The 22,864-nt window shown below is 53.8% G+C and overlaps 2 protein-coding genes across 9 annotated transcripts in view; one reads left to right on the forward strand and one right to left on the reverse strand.

Moving 5' to 3' along the window:
* CAPN2 (calpain 2) overlaps positions 1-17,394 on the forward strand; it is a 56,348-nt gene extending 38,954 nt beyond the window's left edge. Inside the window, exons 9-21 of one of the 2 annotated variants that reach the window (XM_012521764.4) lie at positions 366-526; positions 1,856-2,025; positions 3,539-3,550; positions 5,005-5,216; positions 7,100-7,136; positions 8,115-8,180; positions 9,342-9,399; positions 11,140-11,204; positions 12,375-12,446; positions 13,086-13,164; positions 14,458-14,574; positions 14,799-14,857; positions 16,456-17,394. In XM_012521764.4, coding sequence (XP_012377218.1) covers positions 366-526; positions 1,856-2,025; positions 3,539-3,550; positions 5,005-5,216; positions 7,100-7,136; positions 8,115-8,180; positions 9,342-9,399; positions 11,140-11,204; positions 12,375-12,446; positions 13,086-13,164; positions 14,458-14,574; positions 14,799-14,857; positions 16,456-16,479 — 1,132 coding nt within the window. In that variant the 3' untranslated portion in view covers positions 16,480-17,394. The remainder of the gene's footprint in view (positions 1-365; positions 527-1,855; positions 2,026-3,538; positions 3,551-5,004; positions 5,217-7,099; positions 7,137-8,114; positions 8,181-9,341; positions 9,400-11,139; positions 11,205-12,374; positions 12,447-13,085; positions 13,165-14,457; positions 14,575-14,798; positions 14,858-16,455) is intronic. The other variant, XM_004483907.5, reaches the window with a different exon arrangement.
* Positions 11,113-22,864, reverse strand: part of TP53BP2 (tumor protein p53 binding protein 2) — an 87,960-nt gene continuing 76,208 nt past the window's right edge. For 6 of the 7 annotated variants that reach the window (XM_058275269.1, XM_071207765.1, XM_004483910.5 and 3 more), the window contains one exon: positions 20,816-21,523. In XM_058275269.1, coding sequence (XP_058131252.1) covers positions 21,482-21,523 — 42 coding nt within the window. In that variant the 3' untranslated portion in view covers positions 20,816-21,481. Of the gene's footprint in view, positions 11,221-20,815; positions 21,524-22,864 lie in introns of those variants that run through there. The other variant, XM_058275268.2, reaches the window with a different exon arrangement.

The raw sequence follows: 22,864 nt of genomic DNA on the forward strand, positions 1-22,864 counted from the left end.
GGCAGCTCTGTTAGTCCAGGAATTCCCGGATTAATGCTCAGATCCAAGAGAAAACACGCGGAAAGGTGGGGCTTTCCCCCAGCCCGCCGCTGGCTCAGCCGGTCCCGAGAGGCCGCGCCTGGGTGGGCAGCAGGGCCCCTCTCGCCCGCACAGCCCTCGCGGTTTCCCAGCGCCTCCGAGGCGCGGCTCGCTCGCTACTCCTGCTCCCATTTCCGTGCTGGGAATCCTGAGCCCCCGAGAGGCTCAGGCCACCCGGCTGGAGAGGGGCAGGGCCGTCCCCCGAGGCTCCCGCCGGGGCCTGGGAAGGTCAGGGCTTCCCGGGGGGCCCCCATAACCCCGCCGCGCCCCTGTGTCTGCCTTGCCAGGATGTCTTTCAGCGACTTCCTGAGGCACTATTCCCGCCTGGAGATCTGCAACCTGACGCCCGACACGCTCACCAGCGAGTCCTACAAGAAGTGGAAACTCACCAAGCAGGACGGGAGCTGGCGGCGGGGCTCCACTGCGGGGGGCTGCCGCAACTACCCCAGTGAGGCTGGCCCCCTCCCCGAGCCCGCCCCGCTGTCGTCCCCCCGCCCCGCTTCTCAGCCCCACTGCCGCCTGCCTTCCCGCCTCCCGACCCAGGCAGGCGCCCCGACTCGCTGTTTCCGGGGTGTCCCTTCCCGGCACCCGGGACCTGCTGCTGTGCTCAGCCCACCTCACGCCCAGGACCCCCCTGCCCACCCTGCCGGGACCCCTGCCTCGCCAGGCCCCGCGCACACCCGGCTGCCCAGCACCGTAGGACCCCTTCTTGGGGGAGGGCGGGGATTTCTCAGGACCCACCCTCTGCGCCCACGGCTCGGCCTCCCCTCGCCTCGCTCCCTAAGCGCACCTGAGGCCGGCAGGCTGCGTGGCGGCCCGTGGCCTTGCAGCTTAGTAAACATATTAGTAAGCCTGAGTCTTCGCGTACCACAGTGGGTAGGTCTGGGCCAGCATCGGTGCTCTGCTACAGATGACGGAACTGAGGTTCTGAGTGGCTCCCTGGGCCACAGAGCAAGCGGTCTCCCTGGAGGCAGCCGGTCGGTGCTCTAGATGGGGAATCTTCCTTGTGCAGCCCCAGGGGTGGGTCTAGAGGTGCTAGGAGGCCCTCTGCCACCCTACCCATGAGACCAAACCCTCTAGAGGGCCGGAGGGTAACTTTCAGCTTTGAGGGCCGTTCAGTCTCTACTGGAACTGCCCAGCTCTCCTGCTGTCCACAGACAATCACAGTCCATCGAATGGGCGTGTCCCAATAAAACTTTATTTACAAAGACAGGCTGCAGCCGTGGGGGCTGGAGTTTGCCAACCCCCACGACAGATGATGCCGTTAATGCCACAGTTGGCGGGTGCCCACTAGGGAAGGGAAGGCAATCGGCTTAATTACCCTTAAGCACAAGAGAATACCGGGTCCCCCCCAAAACAGGTGCGGGGAGTGCCCCCCACGACGGGGCAAGCAGGGCCGGGAGGACGCGGGAACGAAAGGCTGGCTCTGAGCACGGCTGCCCGGCCCCTGGGGCGCTGAGGGCGCCGCCGAGCGGGGAGGGCCACCCTGATCTCCCCAGCCGAGCCAGCCTGGCCAGGCCCCAGGACCCCCAGGGCGTGATGACGGAGAGTACCACTGGGGGCGCCATGGGCTGAGCGCAGGAGAGCGGCCCGGTGCCCTGGCACCTGCCCCCAGGTGACAAGCCCGCAGCAGGGAGTCCCCAGTCGAGGTGCCCGTGGGGCACCCATGCAGGGCGCCGCAGCCCCGCGCCCCACCCCCCCGCAGGGCCGCACCCCCGCCGTCCCCCCTTCCAGCCGCCCGGCTGGCGCCGACGCCCTGCCCCTCCCCTCGCTGCAGACACTTTCTGGATGAACCCCCAGTACCTGGTCAAGCTGGAGGAGGAGGACGAGGACGACGAGGACGGGGAGAGCGGCTGCACCTTCCTGGTGGGCCTCATCCAGAAGCACCGGCGGCGGCAGCGCAAGATGGGCGAGGACATGCACACCATCGGCTTCGGCATCTACGAGGTGCGGGCAGCGCGGGCCCCGCAGGGAGCTCGGCCCCAAAGGCGAGGCCACGGGCCGGCCGGGGCCGGAGACGCCCGGGGAGCCTCAGAGAGCCACAGGGAGGCCCCAGGCCGTGTCCCTGTGCCGTGTCCCCGGGGCTGCCAGGCTGTGGCCAGCCTGTGCCCGCCGCCCGGGACTCAGCCCTCTCTAAAAGGGCCTCCGCCTGCCTTCTCGCGGCCCCCAGCCCTGGCTTTCTGCTTGGCCTGCTCGTCCCCGAGCACGGAGGAGACTTGAGCTGTGCTCCTGGACCCCACCGGAGGGCTGGGGAGGCAGGGGCCGAGCCGGCAGGGTCACCAGGTGGCTGGCAGAGGGCTTGGAGCACAGGCGAGCCGTCAGCCCTGCGCCCCGCCCGGAGCGCTGTGGCTGGACCCCCGTTCCCCATGCGGACACATCCTGCCCACTTGTCCTTCCGTCTTCCTGTTCCCAGTTTAAGAGAAGCCCCCCTTGTGGCCACCGGAGGGGAGCCCAGTCTTGGCGTGGCCCCTGCAGGCCGAGGGCTGGGGCCGGGCAGAGAAGGGCGTATCGCACTGGCCCACTCCCTGCCCCTTTGTGCAACACAGCATGGAGCTTCTGGGGCTCGGGGGGTGGGGGATGAGTGGGGGGGGGGTGGGCAGTGAAGAGGAAGGACGCGGGGAAGCCTGAGAGCGGCTGGAGGGGCTGCGCTCTGGCTGCCGGCGGGGTCCGAGGGGCCAGAGCTGCTCCCCCAGCCCCTGCATGCGGAGACCACCTGCCTCGACTGCCTCCACTGCGGAAACTGGCCAGTGCTACAAATCAGGGCTCCCAAATGCCACCAGCCCTCTCTGGTGGAAGCCGGGCGGGAGAATGTCCTCACCGCAGGACACTGGCCTCTTCCCCGTGCACCTGAGGAAGGGACTTGGGAAGAGCTGGGCGAGCACCAAAGGTTCTAAAAACACGCAATTCCAAACCCCTCAGGCTCTGAGAGAGGTGAGGACGTCAGTCCCAGGACAGAATAGCGCCAAGGACAATGCAGACTGCGTTGTGAGACAGTCCGCCGCCCCGCCCATGGGCGCCGGTGGGCTCTCAGAGCTGGGAACACCCTGCCCCCACTTTAGAGATTAGGAAACTGAGTACAGAGAAAGGAGGAAGTACGGGCTGGTGGCAGCCGGAGCTAGAACTGCCACCTGCTCCCAGCCCCGAGTGAGGAGCGCACCGTGCTTCTGGACACAGCCCCGCTTCTCCTGCCGGGCGACCTTAGCAGGCCACTTCACGTCTGCATGCCTTGCTTTTAGGCTCTATAAATTTGGAATTTAACAGGTTAAAATAAATTGCCAGGTAATCAATTTGTTTTTAATGTGGAAATACTTGGAGTTCATTGGAAAATAATTTTTCTGTTGGTTTGGTTAATACTGCTAAAGCTACAAAGAAAAGGGGATAGCAAAAGAGGCAGTGATGGCTTTTTTTACGCGGCTTTCCCGGAATCCAAATTAAGCGTGGTTCTCCTTTACCTTCGCAGGTCCCGGAGGAGGTACGTCTGGCCTGTGTTAGCTGCTGGTCCTGAAGATCAGGCTCAGGCTGCTGCTGGAGCTCTGGGTGTCGCAGGAAGCTGGGGCAGGGCTGGTGGCTGGAAGGAGGAGTCTCCTCGGGTTCTAGATCCCGCTGGTTTGAGCTCAGAGCAAGGTACCTGGGGTCTCCCTGTGCAGCTTGCTGCGTCCCAGCGGCTTGGCAGAGCCCACATGGTTTAGTTCCAGGTAGGTAACCTGCATTAGTTCCCCACAGCTGTGGTGTAACAAAGCACCACAAACTGGGTGGCTTAAAACCGTTCTTTCACGGCCAGTGGGCCCAAAGTCTGAAATCAAGGTGTCCACCAGGCCATGCTCCCTTAAGAGGCTCGAGGGAAGAATCCTTCCTCCGGGGACTGTGTGTGTGTGAAAGTAAAAGTTTTTTAAAACAAGGAAGAAGAGGAAGACTCGTTCCTTTCTCTTCCTAACTTCTGGTGGTTGCTGACAACCCTGGCATTTCTCGGCTTGCAGCTGTTAATATAGCCTCCAATCTCTGCCTCTGTTGTCACGGGCCTTCTTCTTAGATGTCTTCTGTGTCCCTGTGTCCTCTCCACCTCTTAAAAGGACAACAGTCCTACTGGGTTTAGGGCCCAACCTACTCCAGTGTGACCTCATCTTCAGTTACATCGGCAAAGACACTGTTTCCAAATCAGGACACTTCACCTAGACCAGGGCTAGGACTTCAGAGTGTCACAGTCTGGCCCACAACACAATCGCAGTGGTTTCAGGACCTCTTGAGAGGTCCCTGTAGCTCTTTAGGGAAAGGATGAACCCTGCCGATTGTCTCATCAGACAGTGTTGGGAGTGCAGAGGAAGAGGCCTGGGGCTCTACTAGTGACAGCTCTGGGACCTTGGACAAGTTCTCTGTGAACTTCAGTTTCTCTTTCAGTAAAACTGGTCAATCATCCACCTCACCGGACTGTGGTAGGGACTAAATAAAGTATGCGCGGGCACTCGGTGTGCACACAGTCAGTGTTAACTGAGCCACACTGGAAGCGTGGTAATCGTGTAGAGGTAAAGGTCACAATTGTTACTGAGTGAAGACACCCCCTAGCCAGCACTGGCCACACTTGCTGGAAGCTGGGCCCTCTGGGCCCTGGTCCTGCCTTTGTTCGTAGTAACATATTGTGCAGCACAAACAACTGAACCAGATTTCCCTGTGGACTCTAAACTTGGCTGAGACTCACTTACAGAAGTGGGAGATGGGGCATCTCTGCAGACTGAGCTGAGTGGACGTGGGCCCCCGTTGCAGGTGCCGACGCGTTCCTCTGTGGGCATTTATTTTTGCTAGAAAGCTTGCTTCATGTCTAAATGACCCAGACATCGTCCCTCTAATCCTTTTATCTCGATGAGGGAAAATGACGTATGCCTGGAGCCTTCTCTGCCCTCTAGTCCCGCCTGTTCTCTGTTTATCCATCAGTTCACCGGGCAGACCAACGTCCACCTCAGCAAAAACTTCTTCCTGACGCACAGAGCGCGGGAGCGGTCGGACACCTTCATCAATCTCCGGGAAGTGCTCAACCGCTTCAAGCTGCCCGCGGGCGAGTACATCCTAGTGCCGTCCACCTTCGAGCCCAACAAGGACGGGGACTTCTGCATCCGGATCTTCTCTGAAAAGAAAGCCGACTACCAGTGGGTTGCTCTGCCCCCTTCTTCCTCTCCGCCCTTCTTTTTCCTAGCTGCTTGTCGGTTCCTTGACCCGAAAATAGCTCTCTGAACCTTAATTTCTTTATCCATAATCCCTGTCTGTTTCAAAGGGTTAGTGTGGGGATTTGATGGATTGAAGAATTTTTAGTATCGTACTCAGGAAGGCAAAGAAAAAAGTCACTCAAGGATACTTTGGCTGGAAAGGGGAGGTTGGCCCGTTGTAGAGTGGATTGTAGAATCTGGTGTGCCTAAATTGTCAAGTTATTTTCATTTGAATGACCTGTATTAGACTCTCCCTGAACCCACTGCCATCACTGGGGAGAATGGGCAGTGCTGGTCTAAGGCTTACTTTCCCAGGCCAGCGGGGGTGTGAGTGACGCCCTCTCACAGTCCTGAGGTCTCCATTCCCTCGCCTTCTTCAGTGGATCCCAGCTATTAGAGAACCCTCTGTGGCCAGCGTCAGTCTCCTGCCACGTCAGGGCTGCCTCTATCCCACTGCTCAGTGGCCTCCGTTCACGGTGGGCTCAGCCGTGTATATTCAGTCGGGCACTTGACTCTAAGAGTCGGCACCAGTCTTGGAGCAACGTAAGCAGAAGGCAGTTCAGTGAAAGGCTTTGGGGACTGCGGAACTGAGGGGAGGCTGGGATGTGGGATGGGAGAGGCGGGAGCCAGGGAAGTGCTGGAGGTTCCAGGGCCTGGAAGCAGGGGACGGAGCAGCTGCTGTGTCGCTCTGCTAGGACCCGTGCCACTTGTTCAGATCCAGCGACCCAGGAGGGAGTGCCTGGTGGCCTGGGCTCCGCCAGCCCCCTGGCCTTCCGGTTCCGTGGAGGGATGAGGGCGGTGGTCTTGCTCCAAGACGATACGTGACAGAGGAATCTGTGCGCTATTACGGGGAGAAAACAGTACTGGGCAGCTGCCAACCAATCCATGTCTCTGCACGGCGGCCGCAGCTTCCTGCCACCAACAGGTGCTCTTCTGCCTCTGAGCTTGCCCCCGGAAGGCGTCCTCCCTCTAAGCTGTTGTTAGGACTTGGAGGAAGCCTCATGGTTCAACTCATGGTCCCCACGGAAATGGGGGCTTGAGTCAGTGGCATCTGGACGGCACTGTCCTGTGTCACTCAGCACTGCTCCTCCCTAGCCGCCACACGGCACTGTCCAGGGGAAGCCGCAGGCCCCTCACCTCGTGCTCTCGCCACCCCAGGAGGACAGCCCTCCCCCCATAAAGCTGTCTAACTCCCCTGCCTCAAGATAGTATCTGTTCTGGATTCTATCAGCCCAAAGAGGTGTCCTCCTCTTTTCTTCTGTGAGGACGCTCTGATCCAGGGGAGCAAGGAAGAGCCCCCTAAGCTTAACTTCCCTCACCGCAAAGCACAAGAAGCCACCCCTGTACAAGGGCTGTGTGTGGGGATCAGCCCGTCTTCCGCTGAGACACTAGCAGCACTAGGCCTCCACACTGCCTGCTCTCTCCAGCCCTAAGCAGAACGAGGAGGCGGTAGGGCTTCCATGGTAAAGGGTCTTCCAGGCGGAACCGCAGAGTTGCACCTTCAGGACAGCACCGCATGGTGTCTGGGATTCCAGCACCACACCACATGGGAAGACTGCGCCATTTAATAAAGACCAAAAACTAGCAAATAAAAATCCCCAACTGCCCAAGTTACTTGAGCCATGACACTTCCCGTGGATCATTTATGCCTTAATTTCTGCTGCTTAGAGGACCTGTTATCATGTGACCTTGGGGTGCAGAGGCACCCCAGGCCCCCTCCTCGTGCTGGATTGCAATGTTGTGCTTCCTTGCTGGCGGTGACTTCTGCAACCCTTTGCTTTTGCTGTAGGGTGCCTTCCACTAACAGTCTTTCCTTCTATTTCCAGGGTTGTAGATGATGAAATTGAGGCCAACCTTGAAGAGGTACTTGTAACTCCTGGAATTCACCCTTTCCATCATGGACAACCCGGAGTACAGAGGAACAAGAAGTAGTTCCAAGGGTTTAGGAGGCCCCACACCAAGATGCATGAGCACAGCTTGAAACTAAGGGTACAGCCCGCTGGCTCCTTGACTGGAGCCTGGGCCAGTGCCTTGCCGGTTAGGGCAGAGCTCGTGCCCCCGCACGGGAGGCGGGGCGGGCGCAGGGGCTGGTGGCGGGGAAGGGCGGCACCTCCTGCAGCGCTGAGCCCGGGGGAGTGAGGTTCCTGTCATTTCCCCTCCTGGGCCTGCGTTTCCTCCTCTGAAATGAGATGAATGGCCTGATTTCCCAGATTCCCGAGAGTTCCAAAAACTCAGTGACAAATCCCAGAGGGCTTTTAGGGAAACAACTTAGGAATATCAAGCTCTGCCCAACCAAGGCAGGGAAGCCCCACACACCCGAAGAGCCTTGGGGTCCCGTGAGGCACGTCCTCCTCGGCTGTCCCGGGACCCGGGGTCGCCCGGTCATCCTCGGCGCCAGCTGCGGAAGCTCGGCTGGTCCCGTGGGTTGAAGAGCCTGAAGCGTGCGAGGCGGGCGTGGGCGGTGCCCCCTCGCGCCTGCAGCTCCTCAGGGGCGCTGCAGTCGGGCATGAAGCCTGCAGGTGCCTGGTGGGGCGGATCCTGAAAGGTGACGTTGGTGGATGTTAGAGAAGAGACCTGTCAGAAGAAGCTCGAGAACCACTCCGTCCCTCGGAGTTTGGATTCCCTCCCGTTGTTTTCCTAGAAAAAAATTCTGTCATTAATTCCGCTCCCTCTCCTTTATCTCAAACCCAGTAACCTTAGCATTCAGGCCCACGAGAACTCCAGAGGCAGGACGGAACTGGGGAACTGGGGAGACGGTGGGCTGGTGCCATGCGGGGAGAACCGTATGAGCATTCTCCGCGCTGGCCCATTTTTTCCCGATTTCCGCCCCTTCGCTTCCAGATCGACGTCAGCGAGGACGACATTGATGGCGGATTCCGAAAGCTGTTTGCCCAGCTGGCAGGGGAGGTGGGTGTTCCGAGAAACTCGGCCGTGCGCTCTGGGTGATGCAAAGGAAAAGACAGTCTTTGTCCCCAAGGAGACTTCCGTTTAAAGAGGAGAAAAAACAAACTGAACAAAAGCAAAGAGGAATTGCAAATGTGACCCAGATTTCAGCTCCGCTTGCCCGGGTCCTCCCCAGGGCCCCTGCCCATTGCCAGCAGCGTCCGTTTCCTGGCCGGCTGGGCTCGGGGATCTCCGTCCAGGGGTTCTTGGTCTCACCTCATGGCTGTCGTCCTTCCGCTGACCCCTGCCACCTGAGACGTGGAACTCAGCCCCCTGTCCTTATTTCCACAAAATCACGCCTTTTCGGTATAACCATGTGGGGAGGGGAAGGGTTTCAAATCACAAAAATGCAAACAGCTTACAACCAAGTATTAGAAGATCCCTTAGCCATTTAGACTGCAGTCTCCTACAAAGTTATGCAGCCCTCTTTCTTCCTGGAAACCCAAAAAAAAAGGGTCATCCTTCACCATGCGGAGAGATGCAGCCCCCTCCAGCACCCAGCTCACCTGGGCCTCCCCGTGCTCAGGCACAGCTCAAGGGGCAAGCCAGGCGCCAAGCGCTCCTCCCCTCCCATCTCAAGGGAAGGGGCATTCTCGAGATTTATTTCCCTGCTGATAAGAATCACACACAGGCGCATCCCCCAGAGCAAAAACCAGAGCAAACCCCAGCCCTGGCTAGACCGTGCGTTTTGCCCTCGATTCCCCTGATATGCGGATGTGAATGAGGCACCTGAGCGGGTTCTGAGACACCACAGAGAAGGGGCTGGGCTGTCCCCTCAGGCAGCAGGCTTTAGCCGCCTTACAGAAAGCCTTACAGAAAGCGGAGATCTTGGGAAGGATGAGGAGCTCAGCAGCGTGAGGGGATGGTGTGAGAGGACTCAGCCCGCCGGTGGGTAGAGTGCAGGATTTCACCTTCTCTAGGCAGAGCGCTGTAGGGTAAAGCCGGACGGTAGGCCGCGGTGCCGCCCCAGGGGTGTCCTGGGACCGCTGCGTCAGCGTCCCCTGGGCAGGTAGAAATGCACATTCACGGCCGGCCGTGAGCAGGCCTCCCCAGCCCTCCCACGAGCCCGGGGCCGCTCCCTCCAGCTCGCCGGGAGGGCCTGACAGCCTGTTTGCTCTCCCGCAGGACGCCGAGATCTCTGCCTTTGAGCTGCAGACCATCCTGAGGAGAGTCCTGGCCAAGCGTGAGTACCCGCGAGCCTCTGCCCGCGTGCGCCGGCAGGTGCACGGCAGGTGCGGCGCCGCCCCGCCCCCTGCGGGCAGCACCCCTCCTGGCTCCTCCCTGCGCCGCCACCACCAGAGACACGGGGGAAGGAGGCTCCTCCAGGATGTGCCGGAAAGAGGAGTGTCCAGAGTGCAGAGGCTGAAGATCGAGTGTCTCTCCTTACTAGCTCTGTGGCCTAGACCAAGTTCCCCGGCTGCTCTGTTTCTTTATCTGCAAAATAGGCGTGTTTAGTGAGCTCTTAGAGGGGGCGAAAGCCTTCAGTGTGGAAACTGCCTAACACCGCGCCTGAGCTCAACAGGTGGCCGCTGTTAGGACGACTGACTGGTAATGGAGAGCCGAGCCGGCTCGGTCCTGGGCGCCAGGATGCATTCCTGAGTCCCCGAACGCCCTGGCTGCACTTAGCGGGAAGCAGCACTGCGGGACGTGATGAGTCAGCGTGGAAAATAACGGGGCCATCTGAGACTTGTGCTCAAGCTAAGGGAGAGAGCGAGAAAAGGTCTCACCTCCCAACGTGGATAAACGAGCCCTGTCCGACTAGTGCTTACTGAGAGAACTGTCACTTCATTCGAGCCGCTGGCCCAAGCGGGCAGTGCACGACTCCAGAAGGGGCTGTGTCAGCCAGGCTGCAGGGCTTCACACGGGACGAACACAGCAGGGCGGGCGCAGCGCAGGGCTGAGCGCCTGCTTCACAGGCAGGAGGTCCCGGGTTCAAGCTCTGGTACCCCCTGGAAAAAAAAACACTGGAGAGGCTTGAGCAATGGGCTGGACACGTGGTTCTAGGAACCCTTTTCAGTCTGTAATTTGTTTGGTTTGTGTTTATTTTGAGGTTCCAGGGCCAGGGATTGAGCCTGGGACCTCGTATATGGGAAGCCCGAGTTGGTTTCCTCTTGTTTCCGTGTTGATTGTTGTTTTGTTTTTAGGAGGCACCGGGGACCGAACCCGGGACCTCCCATGTGGAAGGCAGGTGCTCAGCCACTGAGCCACATCTGCTCCCCGTGACTATTTCTTAAAAATATCCACAAGTTGTCCGGGCCCCGCAGCACTGGGCCCCCCTGGTGGAAATACATGTGTCCTCAAATCAGGACAAGCCGTGCTGCTTCAGATAAGACAGCGACCCAGGGAGCGGGGGCTTGCAGTCGGGAGGGGATAATCGCAGCGGTGGGCTGGAGTTCCAGGAAGAGCTCAGCCTTCCCCCAGCAGGGCGGCCCCGAGCCCGGGCAGGGCACGGCGAGGCCCGCGGGACCCGGCAGCCTGTGAGACGAGGCTCTCAGCAGCTGGACTGCACCTCCCAGGAGGCGTCTGGGGACACATAAACCCTCCGCAAATGCAGACGCTTCTTTCTCCGCAGGACGGGGCCTAAAATGAATACACGTGCGCTGTTTCCCTTTTCCTTACCTGACAACCACAGGCGATTTGCACTCCGTTAGCACATTCATTTACCATTTTTTCATTTATTTAATAAGTGCTTTTTAAACTTAAAATATGCAGGAAGTCAGACAAGCGTAACTCATCACCTGTACTCTCAGGGGATTTGTGGTGGTGTAAAGTGATTTAACTTAATTAAAATTGAGTGAGACACATTCCGAGCGCTCGGTGGGCACGGCGGCCGGCGGCTGCGGCGATGGGGAGTGCGGATGAGGGACACCCTTGGGCGGGGCTGCTCTAGGAGAGTCTCCTTCATCCGTACTTTGCCTTCCAGACCAAGATATCAAGTCAGACGGCTTCAGCATCGAGACCTGCAAAATCATGGTCGACATGCTGGATGTATCCTTTAATGTTGCTGCAGAAACAAAAAGTCAGGGCATTTAAACCCTGGCGTGGTGAGAAGGGTCAAGCACGTTGCCCCCTCCCCTTCGGAACGGCCAGCTTTGCTCCCCCGCCCGATTGCTGTGGGGTCGTTGTCGGCTCGACCTCCCTTCCTGAGGTGAACAGAGACCTCAGACGGGGAAGAGAGGTCCCCCCCTGCCTCCTGCACAGGCTGACTGCAGGGCGGCCGGCCCACTCCCCAGCCGGCGCCGGCAACCCCCAGCGCCTCCCACCTCTGCCCAGGGCAGCTTTAGTGTTTCCTGAGTGTTTCCACTACTTCCCCTAGAAAACATCCCCTGAACCGCACGCTTTCTGATGCGAGTCTGTTCTTTGTCAAGATCTCCTCCTCATTTGTCGGTAAGGCGCCCTGCCCTGGCGGTCATTCTCCTTGCTCCCTAGCTCCCGCCAAGGCCGCTGGCGAGGTCCACGCGCCCGCCTGCCCTGAGGCAGCGCGCCATCCTCCCCCCTTGCTCCAGATGCTTAGTGGAAGGCTGTCTAAGGCTCCTTATCTGAGGTGTGCGCCCATCGTGCGGCGTCCCTCTCAAAAGGTCTCAAATACTCCGAAAAGTGACAGGCCCTAACTGTTAGGCGTCCCGGGAAACCCTCTGCCATTCTACGGCTCATTTTTAGCAGAATCTGGGACCTCCCAGCATCCCCAGACAAAACTAACGTTAATCAGCAGGGAACCAGGTGTATAGTTTGCCTTACTCTGACCCTTGAAATGGAGGTTTTTGTTTTTTGTTTTTGTTTGTTTTATTTTTGCTTTTGAGGTCCCGGGCCAGGCACTGAACCCGGGACCTCCTATGCAGGAAGCTGGCGCTCAACCCCTGAGCTGCATCGGCTCCTTGGTTTTTTTGTTTGTTTGCTTGCTGTTTGTTTTTTTTGTTGTGTTGTTTTTAGGAGGCACTGGGAACCAAACCTGGGACCTCTGTGGGAAGCAGGCGCTCAACTGCCTGAGCCACATCTCCTCCCCTAAATGCGTTTTGGGCAATGAGAACAGCAAGAAAAGAGTTCCGCAAAACCTCCTTGTGGACATGCTGTGACTACCAGAAGTATCTGTTGAAAGAACCAACCGGTGACAGGGTGCCCAAATGAACCTAGACCCAAGGAGCTTTCCTTAACTGACAGCAGTCGGACGGGAGCGGCAAGCTGGGGCTGAAGGAGTTCTACATTCTCTGGAAGAAGATCCAGAAGTACCAGGTGCGCCCCGGGAGGGCAGGTGGGAGGGGCGGGGGCCTCGGTGCACATCCTCTAGGGCCAGCGACTCCGGAGGCGAGGCACAGCCACAGGGCCCAAGGCCTCAGCCACGATGGAGCTCAGATGCGGCCCGCCTCCTAAAGAAAACCAGGGGCTTCCGCGTCCGGTGGCCTATTCTCTGCCTTCTCCCGGTTATTGACCAGAAATGGAGACATCTAAAAGCCACCGTGAGGCTGCCCGGAAAGGTTATATGGCCCCTTGCGGTTTGGATATTTCACAGCTCAAGCCTAAAAATGAATACAAGACAGCAGCACATGGGCCCGTGCCATTTGGCTAGTTGACTGAGGAGCAGAGCGGTGAGGATTTCTGGGAGAAAGTCTGCTGAGCAGTGGGACTTGCAAAAAAATAAATAAAGTTAGAAGGTTTTCTCAGGCAGCCACCATGTAATGCTGGAAATATTTACAAACCAGCTCACAGAGAGAAGCATACTACTATTAGGCATTAAGGCAGAAACGGGGGTGATTCCTCCCAAGCCAAGCTGCAGAGCGAGAAAAGCTCACCCCACTCAGCACAGGCTCAACAGCGGCTCGCCACCCGCTGTTCTTTAGAGCACGGTTCTCATAACTATTTTTCCTGTTCCAGAAAATTTACCGGGAAATCGACGTTGACAAGTCTGGTACCATGAATTCCTATGAGATGCGGAAAGCACTAGAAGAAGCAGGTAACACTCCCTAACTATTTTATCTCTAGAATAAGTGGCAGCTTAGTCTGTACAGTGCAATATAAAGCTTGTTAAGCTATAGAACAAAGTAGGTGCTGGCTTAATGCAGGCGCGTTCTTTTCATCCCCCTTTTAAAGGCTCCTTGGTAAAGCCCGGCACGGCCCGCCATGCCCTGTCCTCTGCTGCCCTCCGAACCCCAGCTTCCTTCTGAGGAGCCTGGCGGGCCAAGCCTGGAGCCAGTGCTCAGATGTCCCCGCGCTCCTTTCAGCTGCAGGGCTGGCTGGAGAGAACGGGATGTCAGTGGAAGGGACACGAGCCCGTGGTGGACCCCCAGAGCAGGGCTGGTCACCCTGAGCGGAGGTGGCGCCGTTGCAGAGACACGGCCAACAGCCTCGCCTAACGCTGGAGCTCGGCAGCGCAAGGCGGCCGCGCCCCTCCGGCCCCTGGCCTCACCGTCCCCGAGTGCTGCGCTCGCCGGGAGCTGTGGCTTGCTGCTGCAGCCACATCCCAGCAACAGGCTGCAGGGAGAAGGGCACGCCACCCGGGCCGTAAGGCGCGCACGCCGCCCGCTCGCATCCCGCTGCAGAGCGCGGTCCCAGGCGGCACGGCGCTGCAAGGGAGGCTGGGCACCCGGGGCTTCCTTAGGCAGCCGGGGCCTACTTAAAATTCTCCTCCTGGGAGCGGATGTGGCTCCAGCCTTCCACAGTGGAGGTCCCGGGTTCCGTCCCTGGTGCCTCCTGAAAAAACAAAACAACAAGCAGAACGAAGGAAGCAACCAACTCAGGGAGCCGGTGCGGCTTAGTGGTTGAGCACCGGCTTCCCACATACGAGGTCCTGGGTTCAATCCCCGACCCCTGGTCCCTGAAAAAAATTTTCTTTATTACTGTGGAAAGAGGGCACATTAATACTGGGGCACCACAGTTTCCGTCACAGATAGGAGGTAGAATCTAGTCTTTGAGATGATTCTGAGCTAAACAAATAAGTAAAATAAGCAGCAGTGGTACATCACGAAGCAGCAGGACCACGGAAAGAGCATCAGGCGAGAAACGTCTTGGGAAGCGGGAGTGAGGTTTGTGCAAAGCCGAGGGAGCTGAGTCAGTGGGAAAAACCCTAAGGGAACAGGCAGACAGTGGGAAAACAAAAAAGCCACAGAAGGCACTGGCTGTGCAAAGGAACAAGTCTCGCGGAACAGCAGCCAAGAGATGAGAGCAGTTGCACTGGCCGCTGAGGTTGCCACGGGGTGCCCATGTCTTGATGCTGCACAATCAGTTTGCCTGTTCCTTTGTAATCCAGGTTTCAAGCTGCCCTGTCAGCTCCACCAGGTCATCGTTGCTCGGTTTGCAGATGACCAGCTCATCATCGATTTTGATAATTTTGTTCGGTGCTTAGTTCGACTGGAAACACTGTTCAGTAAGTGGATATTTGGAGAAAGGCCCATTTCCATTTTCTGGGTATTACAGCAGACTAGCTTTCAGCATGGGGGAAATGATCTGAAACTCAGTATTAACTTGGGAAGGAGGGAGAAATAGTGGCTTGTGACATTCAGTGAAATCACCTGCCAAATAGGGGAGGAGGGTAGTGGGATCCACGGTCGGCTAACTTGCTTGGGGCTGTCTCTTTTTCTTCCTCCGCAGAGATATTTAAGCAGCTGGATCCCGAGAACACGGGAACCATAGAGCTGGACCTTCTCTCTGTAAGTCAGCCTCTTCACACCACCCACCTCACCCCTACAGGGTCGCGGGGGAGAAGGGCTGTTATCTGAGTGACAGGCTATGGATTGCTGACCTTTTAAAAACTTCGCTTTAAAAATCTTCGGGTCTGTCGAGGATAGGTCTATAAATGGCTCCATGGTGCCACAATGCACCTTTTCTTGCAGTTTCCCACCGACTGATTCTCAAGTCCTGGCTCTGCCCTCCCAAGAGCTTTCCTTGAGTGTGGAATAAGGTTAAATAAGGAAAGGGCGGGTCACTGCTAGAAAAAATGAACTGCTAATTAGCATGCGAGAAGGCGCTTATATAAAGAAACCCGCTGGATTAAATTCAACTCGCGTTCTGGAAAGATCTGTCATTCTTAGAACAGATCTAAATACTTTCTGAGCCAAGTACTTTTCTCTTCCCCCTTTAAAGTAAAACTGGCCGTAGTAAATAAGCTTGCCACGTATAATCAGGTGCGCGTGTGTCTGGAATCCCAGCAACGCCCATATCCAACATAATCATCCATCCAAATTAAGTCGCCTACCAGTTTCACACCCAGCCAGGTGCACATGCTCTCTGGTCGCGAAGGAAAGGGCTCCTGCTTCACATGCGCCCGGCGGGGAGAATGGCCAAGTACTCAGCCCCGCCCCCAGAAAAACGGGGAGCAAGGCGGCAAGGCCCAGGGCCCGGCACCTCTTCTCCTTGAATTTTGAACTCCAGAGAAAGTGAGCAACCAAAAAGGCTGCTCCTGTGAAGTGGGACATAAACCTCTGGCCAGCTGAAAATATATTTTTTCTGGTTACAACTTTAATTTGATTAATGCTCTATGGAGCCTAGGAAATCTCCCTGCAGAGACGGTAAGGCAGAGTAGAGTCAGTACAACGGTGACATAAAACACGCCACGCCACTAAGTTCTGGGAACGCGAGCCTCTTTGTCATCATCGCTAGACAGCCAATTCCAGCCCAGCCTCCATCCCTGTCTACACCGCTGCCTGCCAGGCCACTCGCACCCGCTTCCTCTGCGAGTCGCCTACCCTGGCTTTCCCTCCTCCCCGAGCGTCCCCGTTCACAGGTTCCTGGAGTCCCGCGCTCGTCAGTCTTTGCTGAGGAGCAGCAGTGACAGGACAATCTCCCCTTCCGCTGGGGGATTTTCCACCTTGGCAGCATATTGAATCACCCGGGGAGTTTTTTTTTTTTCCCAAACGCAGTCCACTGAAAATCAGAACCTGATTTAAAGTTCCCCAGGTCATTCTTATCAGAACCAAGGTTGAAAACCACGGGTTAAAGGCTAATTATGCCTTAACTATTGATGGGACTATTTCGAGGCAGAGGTAAGTGCAAATGTCCCTTTGCATGGCGTCTGAATTTCCTGTTCCATGAGTTCAGTCAACCCTGTGATATGATACAAGTGACACATGGTCACTGTCCTGGGGTAAAATGCTGGACTCCAGAAATTCGGCAGGAAGCACTTGAGTTGTGTACTTCAATCTTAGCCTTTGGTCAGTTTCCTTGAACTTTCAGGAAAACTTAGAGGTACTTTAAATAGCCTTTGCTTTTACAATGTTCACTGAATGGACTTTTCTCTTTTCCCTCACAGTGGCTCTGTTTTTCAGTACTTTGAAGTTATAACTAATCTGCCTGAAGACTTCCCATGAAAGAAAATCAGCCGAGGACTGTTTCCACAGGGAAACACTTTGTATCTAGAGCTTGAAATTATGGGAACATCTGCTTAATTATAGCTGAAAATAATAATACTGTCTATCTGAGATAATAGAACTTTCACATATCAAAGTAAAAGATTTGCATATCATTATAATAATGCAAACGTGAGTCACTTAACCCTTCATAAGCTCAAAGAAAGCTTTCAGTCTGTAAATAGTATACACTTTTTACTTTTACACATTTCCCTGTTTATAGCAATATCAAATCAAGAAAAATGCAGGGAGGTATTTAACAGCTGAGTAAACATTAAGTCAATCTCAAAGGGCAGTAGATACTAGCTAGGAATATATGAAGCAACTTCAAGTTTACAAATGCTTTGGCAGCTACCAAGCAGCAGTCAAGTAATTACTATTTCACTTGCACAAGACGGGAAATATGATGCATCATCATAACTCTGTCAAGGTGAGAGGTCCTACCGCCATCATTGGGTGACTAGGGGCAGGTTTTAGTTATCGATTGGCAAGAGTAAAACATCCTCACGCTCAAGTCCTTGAGCGTGCCTGGCCTTACGCATTCAGTGCTATGAATACCGAAGGGTTCCACGCTGATGCAGCGACGCGAGCAGTACAGCGAAAGCAGGCATCCCGTTCGCAGGCCGTTTACGAGGGGCCGGAGGAGCGGCCCGCCGCCTCGGAGCGCCCCGGCCTCGCCATGGCCAGGGTTCGTGCATGCAATCAGGGAGGTGCCGCCTAGTTCTTACGGAAACAGCAGAGTTGTGTCCTGGCTTTCCCTTGGGAAAACGCTAACTATAAAAATCATGCCTTGTTGCCTTATCTTCTTCCGAATGTACTGTTAAATAAACAGCCTTACGCAAGCGCACCGTGTGGCTTTTTTCCTGAAGGGCGACATCGGCACGGTGGTGTGTAAGCACACACGATTATAACTTGTTTCCACTTTATTTTATTTTATTTTTTTTTAAAGATTTATTTATTTATTTAATTTCCCCCCCTCCCCTGGTTGTCTGTTCTTGGTGTCTATTTGCTGCGTCTTGTTTCTTTGTCCGCTTCTGTTGTCGTCAGCGGCACGGGAAGTGTGGGCGGCGCCATTCCTGGGCAGGCTGCTCTTTCTTTTCACGCTGGGCGGCTTTCCTCACGGGCGCACTCCTTGCGCGTGGGGCTCCCCCACGCGGGGGACACCCTTGCGTGGCACGGCACTCCTTGCGCGCATCAGCACTGCGCATGGCCAGCTCCACACGGGTCAAGGAGGCCCGGGGTTTGAACCGCGGACCTCCCATATGGTAGACGGACGCCCTAACCACTGGGCCAAAGTCCGTTTCCCACTTGTTTCCACTTTAACAAGGTAGCAGACTTCTGCAAATTCACAGAGGGGGAAAGGCAGGTTTTTTAAAATTTTACCTGAAATTAAAATTTAGAACTATAGTATTCTTAAAAATCCAGTTCAGAAGCCCAAATAAAGTGATTGCAGCTCTAATTAATTTCTCTTGCTTGTTGGTCTTTTTTAAGGAGGCCCAGGCAAAGACTCGGGTGCTCCTGAGGAGGTTGCCTGCTTTATCTGCCACCTAAATGTCACGTTAGTTGACTCCCCCTTCTGTAGGAACCACAAGGCGCTGAGAAACATGCAGGGAAATCACTGGTCTGCTCAGGGTGATCCTTGAGGAATCCTAGAAAATGGGAAAGATGCAATACGACTGGAGAGAATTGGAGATCTAGATTTTTGCTTTGTTTTAATGTTACACAATATTTTCAGTTCATAGTAGCACAGTCATACAGTATTTGTCCTTTTGTGTCTGGCTTGCTTCCCTCAACATGTCCTCCCGGCTCATCCATGCTGTCAGATGCTTTACGACTTCATCTCTTCTTACCACTGCCTAGTATTCCATCGTGTGAATACACCAGTTTGTTTATCCATAGGATTGGAGACAAATGCAATCCTAGTTTTCCATAAAAAGTAAAGTATAGGGATTTCCCAAGCTCCCCTCAAATGAGTTTAAGTTGAGGGCCCAGCGAAGGCTGGAGACCTTGAGCAGTGACCCCAGCCCGCCCTGCACGAGTTTCCACTGCTCAGCAGCGCTGGGTCAACAGTTAGCTGAGATTCAGGATGGAAGGCGGGCGTGGGCCGGGCGGCCGAAGGAGCAGAGGAGAGGGCGAGGGCAGCGACTGGATGGCTGGAGTATGGGAACACACAACTGCAGCCAGAGCGGTCAGAGGGAGCGTCCTTTCCAGGACTTTTCCCATGCATATTTTTAAGTACTTACAATCGCACATTCTGTGTATGTAATTAAGCACGCGGCATTTCCCCCATGCCATTTGCCAGTGCCTGCTTCACTTCACAGGGAAGGGAAGATGCTAGAGCAGATCCCCTCGACTCCCTGGCTCTGCGCGACTCACCACCCGAAAGGCCCTCCTGCATCTCAGCCATCACTTAGGCCCTTTCTCTTTGCTACCTTCTAATTTCTCGTTCCACTCTTCTTTTCCACAGCATTTAAACATACCTCCGTGCTCACCACACCCTGAAGCACTCTTAGTACTCACACCGCCCTCTTCCCTGCCTGAGCTTCCTGAGACGCAGGCCACACAGATCTCCAAACCCCATTCCCCGAAGACTCCAGCCCGCTCCGGTCTCGCTATGGCCCTCCCTCTCTCCTCAAAGTGCTGCTGCTTCCATCACCAATTACTTCCTAAAGCCAAGTCAACAAGCAGGCACCAGCCAGTGCCTTCCTGCGGCCTTCAGCACCACCTGCTCCTCCCGCTCCCTCCAGGGAGAACCTGTTCTCTTGCTAACTCCTGAGGCTCCTCTTTCAGGGGTCCCTCTTCCTGTTTCCATAGTTAAAAGCCCCCTGTGGCTCCGCTGCCTTTAAAAACTAAGCACAGCTAAGATTTACACACTGCCCTCTTCAGCATGGACTATGCTCCAGCTGCTTTCCCCCCTTATTTTTCAAACACCAAAAGCTCTGCTACCATTATATTAAAATCGATGTGACTACAGCATCAATTTTAATACCTAAAACTGGAAAACATTAAGGCATAAGTTCAACGTTAGATAAATGATTGGGGAAATTACATGATGGACTATTGTACAGCCATTAAAAATCATGTAAACAAACATTTGATACAATGTGAGGAATGGAAGGAGAATATAGTATTGCTTAAATAGAATGCACTTAACTATGAAAGAAGGCGGCATGAGAATAGAAAAATACGCCCAAATGTTAACAGCGGCTGACTCTGGAGTGCTCTCTTACCCCTGCTCCAGAACCCTTCTCTGTACCTTTCAATATTTCTATAAAGAGCGGTATTATTTCCATAATAGAGCAAGTAAGTGGAAAAAAAGGGGCAAACAAAAACAAATGACGTCCCAAGCTTAAGGAATACGCAACCATCACCAGGTTTCCTTAACTTTCACACCTCTCCCCCCATCTGTGGGCTGAGTCCTCTTTACACTCTGAATCTCTCTGACCTCATCTCTCCTACCACCCTCCTGTTAAGGCTCGTGTAATTATAATGGGCCCACCCATAAAATCTCCCTATTTTAAGAGTGCCTGATTAGTAACCTAAATTACACCTGAAAGTCCCCTCACAGCAGTACCTAGGTTAGCACTGGATTGAAGAGCCAGGAGACGGGAATCGAGGTGGGCAGTGCTTCCGGTCCTGCCTCCCACACAAGCCTCTGACACTTAGTTCATGTTGTCACTAATCTACATTACTCTGAAGGTATGGTATTTTCTTTCATCTCCCTTCCCTGCTATAAGTCACTCATTCAAATGTTTAAGGAAAGTGACCATTGGTTTTTTTCATTTATGTCATCTATTAAATAAAATAGTTACACTAAGCAAAATGGGTTCCAACACAATTGACAGACTTGGTAACAATAAAACAAGGTGGAGAATTTGTCTATATAAGCTTTTGTCCATAAATCTATTTATATAAAGTATGAAAAGCTTGAAATAAAATGAAGACACTGAAATAGTCTTTTGGAGGCTCAAAGTAAACAGTACAAGTAAGCTCCATAACTATGATCTCTAAGATCTAAAAACAAAACAAAAACTTCAATTCTATAGCAAAGACCCCTCCAAAATCCATGAATTGCAAACATGAGAATTTTTAAAATGTGAGAACTACTTCCTACATTAAACCACATGGCTGGCAGGAAACTCATTACAGCAAGCATAGAGGCATTAAGCAAGTCGCTGCTTTCAGCGGGTAAGAGACTCCAGAGACTCGTGACTTTTGAACAAATGCTGTGTATGGCATCAAGAACTAAAATCACTAAAAAGCTTAGAGACAAAAAGTTTAATTTTATTACAATTGTTTTAAAGTCAGTTATGATTTTGACAAACATTATAGGTAAGTCTATAGCAAGTTTCTAATTTCCAAGATACAAAAAGACAATAAATATAGATTCAGGTTCCAACTAAAAACAATATTCTAAATTTAATGACCTGTAGTGTAGCTTAATTTCAGTATTCCAAATATATGAATAATTCCTAAGATGCTACAAGAAATTAGGTAAAAAAGGTATTGCTCGCTGACAGCTAGCTAGCAGTTCTTCACAGGCCCCGGCCCCGCCCAGTCCCCCAGGGCCACCGCAGCCTGGCCCAGGCCTTTGGGGCGGCAGGCTACGTCAACTTCAGAGCAGCAGAACAAGTGGCGCGGTTGCTGCGGCCACAGGGCCGACGGCGGCCATCTTCCTGCGGCTCCACGGAAGCCCCTTCCCCGCGGCACAGGCGCTGGCCCGGGCGCCCCAGTTCACCGGGCTGGATGTCCCCACCAACGGGGAGCTTTCAATCCTTCATTTTCTTTTAGAGCACATTCTTCATCACTTTCAGGTTATGTTGTCATTGAAAGAGTAAGTCGTGAAATTTTTTTTGCCAAAAACTATTGTATCATTTCTTCTTAGTGATACCAGAAATTAGTTCTTCATTAATTAAAGTTCTGTAAAGTTCAGGCCAAGCTCCTTTGTCTTGGTTTAATTCTTGGGTACAGCTGTAAGAGAATTTAGAAATTGTTCATGAACTATAGAGAAACAATTTTTCAAGCATTACTGGGTGGGGAGATGTCAGAGGAAGTAAGTCAAACTAAGCAAAAGGACTTGGGCTGCATGAAGGACCCACAACTGCTGGGGTACAAAAAATACCACAGTTAGCAAGTCCTCCAGCCGTCCGTTCTGCCAAAGACATTCAGAGGTCACAGGGACCTGCCAACCGTGGCAACAGCATGGCGCAGCAACATAAAGGTAACAGGCTACCCACTCCATGGCAATTCTAAGCATTACTCAATTTGCACAGCTCGCTGAACAATAAATCAAAGCTAATAAGGAATGCGAACGGCTAAGCGCACTTTGCTAAGTGCTATGAATGCCAGCCCTCAGAGCTTTCATACTGAGACTGTGAGGAATGAAACACCACAGGCTAAAGTCTACATATTTAAGGAAGGAGAGGCAGGGTTTTATATTTAGGACTTCTGTTACTTTCCATAAGGAGGGCTGGAAGGAATGGTGCTTAGAGGGTCTCTGAAGCCAGGCGCTCCTCACACCAGTAAGGCAAACTGAAGAGAAAGCTTCCTCCCCCGCCCCACCCGCCTGGAAGAAAAGTTTCTGAAATAGAAAAAAGAAAGTTCGACTTCCAGTCATAACTGAAAACCTAACTGATGGATTATTGTTTTATATAAAAGATTATTTTCCCTCTGAGAAAAAAATATTTAGTCAATATAATTTTCTACATTCATATCTGAGCCTCTGGCCAAAAATTCAATATTCGTGCAATTTCATTTTCTTTCAACTTCGAAAGAACAACAAACAGTTACAACAAACAGTTGTGTAGAAGCCACCTCCACACAGAGATTTCCAAAAGAACAAAACTTCAGTGCGGGACTCAGATGAACTCTGCAGTTCAGTGTGCTCATTTCAGAACCAGTGACAGTCACACCAGGTGGGACGCTCCCCGACGCTGACCGCCTCCGCCGAGAACCATTCTCTCCACGTTTCATTAACCACAGAGCCTCTTCACAAAACAGAGCACTCCATTACCTACAGAACAACGGGTTCTAGGAGGGCTTTTTCCAGGTAAGCAATTGTGAAAAGTAATGGTGCTTCTTTACTAGTGAAGTCTCTTAGAGAAGTAAAGTGGTGGCATGCCAGATACTGTACTTCTCAGCTTCGACGGACTTGGCAGAAGGAAACTGGGGTGTGCTTCTAAGTGTACAACCTTTATATTTCTACTTTCTTCTGCTAATCTGAAAGTTTGTTATTGTTACATGGCCTAGTTTTTTTCCCCTTTCACTATTCTTTGTAATTTACATTCTGATCACAAAAAAGAATACCACCTC

This window comes from Dasypus novemcinctus, chromosome 13 (genome assembly GCF_030445035.2).
Source record: "Dasypus novemcinctus isolate mDasNov1 chromosome 13, mDasNov1.1.hap2, whole genome shotgun sequence".
NCBI classification, from domain to species: Eukaryota; Metazoa; Chordata; class Mammalia; order Cingulata; family Dasypodidae; genus Dasypus; species Dasypus novemcinctus.